The sequence below is a fragment of the Juglans regia genome, chromosome 6, assembly GCF_001411555.2.
Source record: "Juglans regia cultivar Chandler chromosome 6, Walnut 2.0, whole genome shotgun sequence".
NCBI lineage: Eukaryota > Viridiplantae > Streptophyta > Magnoliopsida > Fagales > Juglandaceae > Juglans > Juglans regia.
Window position 1 is genome coordinate 31938504 of NC_049906.1, and position 6402 is coordinate 31944905.

At 43.7% G+C, this 6402-nt stretch overlaps 1 protein-coding gene across 1 annotated transcript; it reads left to right on the plus strand.

Annotated features, from left to right (window-relative positions):
- The first annotated feature begins 691 nt into the window (after nucleotides 1-691).
- Nucleotides 692-4307, plus strand: LOC118348672. The gene is made up of 3 exons (XM_035690762.1): nucleotides 692-2925; nucleotides 3765-4009; nucleotides 4204-4307. The coding sequence occupies exons 1-3, from the start codon at nucleotides 692-694 to the stop codon at nucleotides 4305-4307; spliced, it is 2583 nt and encodes an 860-aa protein (XP_035546655.1).
- Nucleotides 4308-6402: the final 2095 nt, after the last annotated feature.

Consider the following 6402-nt stretch of genomic DNA (forward strand, 5'->3'; position numbering starts at 1 on the left):
TGTTTTTTTATTTTATGGTATAATAATAATTTTGTTGTTTATTTATTTTATTGCATGTCATTTTAACTTATTTGTTTTATTTATGGCGGATTATTTAATCGTTTTATTTATTTTATTGTAAACTACTCCATTGGTTTTATTCATCTTGTCGTAAGTTAATTTATTTTATTTATGAAATTTATTTTGCTTGGATCGTTCTGGAATTATCTGGGAATTTAAGTGGGGTTGAGAATTACTTTTGACAGGAAGGATGGTGAGACCAAGAAGGCCAACTAATGTACCAGAAGATGAATTACCAAGGGGTGATGGAAACTACGCCATGGCTAGGGCGTTGAATAGAATGACGGAATTTCTCCAGCAGAACTTCCGACCGCAGCAGGGGGACCAGAGTAGAGCAGTGCAGGCTGGATGCACCTATGAGCGCTTCCTGGCGCATAGGACCCCTGCCTTTACTGGGGATGAGGATCCACTAAGAGCCAGGAGGTGGATTGAAGATCTTGAGAGAACATTCAAGGTCTGTGGGTGTACTGAACACCAAATGGTGTTGTATGGGAGTTATATGCTGCAAGGTGAAGCAGCTAATTGGTGGCAAACGAAGCGGCAACTCCTAGAAATGGAGTTGGGGTCTCTTGCTGCGGTGTCTTGGTAGCGTTTCAAAAGGGAGTTTGACGACCGCTTCTTTCCCATTTCGATGAGACGGCAAAAGGCCAGAGAGTTCAATGATTTGGTCCAAGGTGATATGACGGTTGAACAGTATGCAAGGAGATTCATGGAGCTTGGGCGGTTCGCTCCTCACCTTATTGCCACCGAAGAGCTACGGGTCGAGCGCTTTCAGGAGGGTCTGCGCCAAGATATACGCAGACAAGTGGCGTGTCTTCAGATTATGGAATTCCAGAAGCTGGTGGACTTGGCTAGTATTGCAGAGCGGGAGAACAGTTTTGCAATGGGCTCCCCTCCGTGCCAGAAAAGGCGTAGTTTTGCAGGTGAGGGAAGCAGTTCAGGATCTCCCCAAAAGATCATTCAGAGAGCTGGGGCCCGATCGCAGACAATCTCCGGTGTTCGTGCAGGAGGTCGGACTCTAGTGTGCCCTAGATGTAGTAGAGCCCATGAGGGCAACTGCGGTCAAAGAGGAATTCAATGCTATAAATGTGGCCAGCCAGGTCACTTTGCTCGGGAGTGTCCTCGTCGAGTTCAAGGAGAACAAGGAGCGCGAGGAGGTCGACGAGGTGGAAGGGGCAGCCAGAGACAAGTGGTACAAGCTCGGGTCTATGCCGTGACCCCAGGAGATGTGGACTATAAGGCCCCAGAGACCCACGATGCAGGGGTGATTACTAGTACATTTTCGGGTTTAAAATATTTGGGACTTATTGTTTGGTGTGAGTTGCTTGTTAAATTTCATTGGTGGTTGTTTGCTTCAGGTAGAGTTCGTATATATGATTTTCATGCATGTACCCTGTTTGATTCTGGGGCGTCCCGATCATTTGTGTCCACTACGTTTGCACGGATGTGCAACTTAGTCACAGAACCTTTACGACAATCCTTGGTGGTGGCTCTTCCCAATGGGGAGATGGTGTGTTGCTCCAAAATTGCGTTAGGCTGTCCTTTGGATTTTGGAGAGAGGACACTGGATGCGGATTTGATAGTATTCAAGTTGCTTGGATTCGACATAATTTTGGGTATGGATTGGTTGTATCAGTATTCTGCAAATATTGATTGTAGAAGTCGGGTAATCAGTTTTCAACTCTCAGATGGGGATTATTTAGAATTCGTGGGAAGCAAGTTGAAAGCAAGACTAGCAATCATATCAGCAATTCAAGCTAAGAAAGATATAGCTTGTGGAGCGGATGCTTTTTGGGTTCAAGTTGTGGCTACGTCATCTGAGAAAAAGTCTGTAGTAGATATCCCAGTTGTGGATGAATTTCCTGATGTGTTCGTGGAGGAGTTACCTGGATTGCCTCCCGTTCGCGACATGGAATTTGTTATTGATTTGGAACTTGGAGCGGCTCCTGTGCATAAAGCTCCTTATCGCATGGCGCTGGCTAAATTAAAAGAGTTGAAGACTCAGTTGCAAGAATTGGTTGACAAGGGATTTATTCAGCCCAGTACTTCACCGTGGGGAGCGCCAGTTTTGTTTGTCAAGAAGAAAGATGGTACCCTCAGAATGTGTATAGATTATCGGGAGCTTAACAAGGTGACAATTAAGAACAAGTATCCTCTACCAAGGATTGATGATTTGTTTGACCAACTTCAGGGAGCGGCTATCTTTTCGAAGATTGACTTGAGGTCAGGGTACTATCAACTGAGGATAAGGGATAAGGATGTGCCTAAGACTGCTTTCAGAACGAGGTATGGGCATTTTGAATTTAAGGTGATGTCATTTGGGCTAGCTAATGCTCCTGCCGCTTTTATGGATTTAATGAATTGGGTGTTTCGACCATTTTTGGATTCTTTTGTGGTGGTATTTCTCGATGAAATTCTGATTTATTCTCGAGACTTGGAGGAACATGCTTGTTACCTTCGTCTAGCACTTGGGAAATTAAGAGAGCATCAGTTGTATGCTAAGCTAAGCAAGTGTGAATTCTGGTTAGAAGAAGTTAAGTTTCTTGGGCATGTGATTTCCCAAGAAGGGGTGGCTGTGGATCCTAGTAAAGTGGAAGCTGTTTTGTCATGGCCTCACCCTTCAACAGTTCGTGAGATACGAAGTTTCTTGGGACTTGCCGGCTACTACCGAAAATTTGTGGAAGGTTTTTCTCGGCTATCAGGACCTCTCACTGCCTTGACAAGGAAGAATGTTGAGTTTGTATGGTCTGACAAATGTGAGAGGAGTTTTCAAGAGTTGAAGAGAAGATTGACAACGGCACCTGTTTTGGCACTTCCGGAACCCCACAAACCATTTGTGATTTTTAGTGATGCATCCAAATTCGGGTTGGGATGCGTTCTTATGCAAGAAGAACGGGTTGTAGCTTATGCATCTCGTCAGCTGAAAGTTCATGAAAGGAATTATCCCACACATGATTTGGAGTTGGCGGCAATAGTTTTTGCGCTTAAGATTTGGCGGCATTATTTGTATGGCGAAGCCTGTGAAGTTTATACTGACCACAAGAGCTTGAAGCATCTGTTTACTCAGAAGAATCTCAATATGAGGCAGAGGCGGTGGTTAGAGCTGATTAGCGACTATCAATGTGAGATCAAGTATCATCCAGGAAAGGCAAATCTAGTCGCTGATGCTTTGAGTAGAAAGTCTCAACAAGTGGATGAAGCAGAGTCATCAAATCTGGACTCTCTCCTTTGTGGAATAAGGAGACTTCTTATTGAGAGTTCTCAGCAAGAGGAATTATTATCTTCAGTTTTAGATGTCCGAGTAGTGGATTTTGAAGAATTGAAGACTCTTCAAAGAACGGATCCTGAATTGTTAGCTATCAGGAAAAGGGTCAGGAAGTCTAGAGGACCCTTGCATTACAGCTTGGATAAGGATGGTATTCTTCGGTTTCGGGACCGTAGAGTGGAAAGGCAAATCTAGTCGCTGATGCTTTGAGTAGAAAGTCTCAACAAGTGGATGAAGCAGAGTCATCAGATCTGGACTCTCTCCTTTGTGGAATGAGGAGACTTCTTATTGAGAGTTCTCAGCAAGAGGAATTATTATCTTCAGTTTTAGATGTCCGAGTAGTGGATTTTGAAGAATTGAAGACTCTTCAAAGAACGGATGCTGAATTGTTAGCTATCAGGAAAAGGGTCAGGAAGTCTAGAGGACCCTTGCATTACAGCTTGGATAAGGATGGTATTCTTCGGTTTCGGGACCGTAGAGTGATTCCTCGAGATTCTGAATTTAAAGAGCGGATTTTGGCAGAAGCTCATGCGGCTCCTTATTCAGTTCAACCAGGAAGCACAAAGATGTATAGAGATTTAAAGAGAAATTTCTGGTGGAAAGGAATGAAGTTGGACATCGCTTTGTTTATTGAGAAATGTGACACGTGCCTTCAAGTGAAGGCTGAGCATCAGAGACCTGCCGGTAGACTTCAACCTCTCCCTATTCCTGAGTGGAAGTGGGATGATATTTCTATGGATTTTGTTGTGGGTTTGCCAAAGACTCCTAGTGGAAAGAACTCAATTTGGGTGATTGTTGATCGGTTGACCAAGAGTGCCCATTTCTTACCTATTAATAATACTGACTCTTTGGGTAAGTTAACTCGGATATATGTCAAGGAGATAGTGCGTTTGCATGGGATACCCAAGAGTATTGTGTCGGATCGGGACCCGCGATTCACGTCCCGTTTCTGGAAGAGTTTGCAGGCAGCATTGGGCACTAAATTGAAGTTTAGTACTGCATATTACCCTCAAACAGACGGTCATCAGAGCGTACTATTCAGACTCTGGAGGATATGTTGCGGTCTTGTGTCACAGAATTTCAAGGAAGTTGGGAGAATCACCTGCCGCTTATTGAGTTCTCTTATAATAACAGTTTTCATTCCTCCATCCAGATGGCTCCGTATGAAGCTTTGTATGGAAGGAAGTGTAGATCGCCTCTGTGTTGGGACGAAGTCGGTGAGAGTAAAGTAATTGGGCCTGAGATAATTCAAGAAACGAAGGATCAAGTTCAGCTTATAAGGAAGAAAATGGCTGAAGCGCAAAGTCGCCAGAAGAGTTGCGCAGATACAAGAAGAAGAGACTTATCCTTTGAAGAAGGTGATTGGGTTTATCTTAAAGTCTCTCCTATGAAAGGCGTTAAGCGCTTTGGTAAGAAATGAAAGCTTAGTCCAAGATATATTGGCCCTTTTCAGATCGTAGAGAAGGTTGGGCTTGTTGCTTATAGAGTTGCCTTGCCGGATTATTTTGGGGATGTTCATGACGTGTTTCATGTGTCTTCGTTAAAAAAGAGTTTTGGACAGTAAGAACCACGTTTTGCTGACCCTGAACGCATTCAACTGCAGCCTAACCTTACTTATGAAGTTGCCCCGACACAGATTGTAGAATGGAAGGAGCAAAGATTAAGGTCCAAGGCAATAGCTTTGGTGAAGGTGTCATGGGGTGATCCGTTGGCTCAAGATTTCTCATGGGAGAGAGAAGCTGATATGAGAGAGCAATATCCATATTTATTTGATTAATCTGGACGGTATGTTCTGAGTTTGCTCTTAGTTGAATCCTAATCCTGTCTTAGCTTTAATATTTGACCTTGCTAATTTCGAGGACGAAATTTTATTTAAGGGGGGGGAGGATGTAACACCCCGAATTTTAGTGTATTTTTATTGAAGGAATTAAAAATATTTATGCAAAAATTATTTCTCGTGCTTCATGATTATTAAGTTTTAGTTGGGTTATTTTTATGATTTCTTAGTTTGCGAAATTATTTCTTTGAGCGCTTTCTTAAATTAAATATTGTTGTCTGTTTAAGTTTCTACTCGAATAAAATTTAATTATTATCGGGTTTGAATAATCATTTTAATTATAATCATTGTGTTTGAAATATTTTATTTTACTAGCTGTTTTAAAACTGTTTCCATTGGATCATTTTTGTGACCCAAGATTTGAGGATTGGACCTCATTTCTTTCCCTGTAATTTTCCTTTTCTTTTTCTTTTTTCTTTTTCTTTTTTTTTTCTCTTTCCTTCTTTTTCTTTTCTTTTCTTTCTTTTTTTTCTTCTTCTCCTTTCTTCCCCGCGCGCGAGCCCACCTCTCTCTCACTCCTCGTGCGATTTGGCCTCCACCCAGCCCGCCGCCGTCGCGCCACCGTGCGCGACACCGCCCCTCCCATCAGCTTCCCCACCGGCTAGTGACCACCCCCCTCAATTTCCACCTCCATCCGCGCCGCCGTTAGCCTCCACGCGCCCTTCAAAGCCGCGGCCACCATTCGCTCCAGCGCCGCCGTCGCGCCACCTCCGGCCACCATCTCTTCACGACTTCATCCTCGACCTCCCAGCAACCCATTGGACCCAACCCCGGCTCCGATCCGTCACCGGTGAAGCACAACCAAGTCCATCTTCGATTTTGACTTTTTGGCCTTAAAACCACCCCTTGCGCCGCCACCCACGGCAAACCACCACCACCACTAGCTTCACCGACCTCCATAAGCCCTACCCTATCAATCTCGGGTCTTCGTTAGCACCCGTTGGAAAGTGGGTATCTATGACCCACGGCCACAGTGTATTTTACACTGTTCGACGGCTATTTTTCTACTTCGAGCGCACCCGCGATCCTCGGAAAATTATTTTATAGTACTGTAAGTATTTTCCAAATATTTCTCGTGAATTTTATGTATTTTTGCACTAAACCATTTCACTGCATTATTTGGCATGCCGGACTGAGTCCGAGGAGTTCGGGGGTCGGATGGATTTGGAATTGAAGTTATTGGTTGAGTTTTTTTGAATTGGATATTGGTTGTTGCTGGGTTTTGGTTGGATTTGTTGTG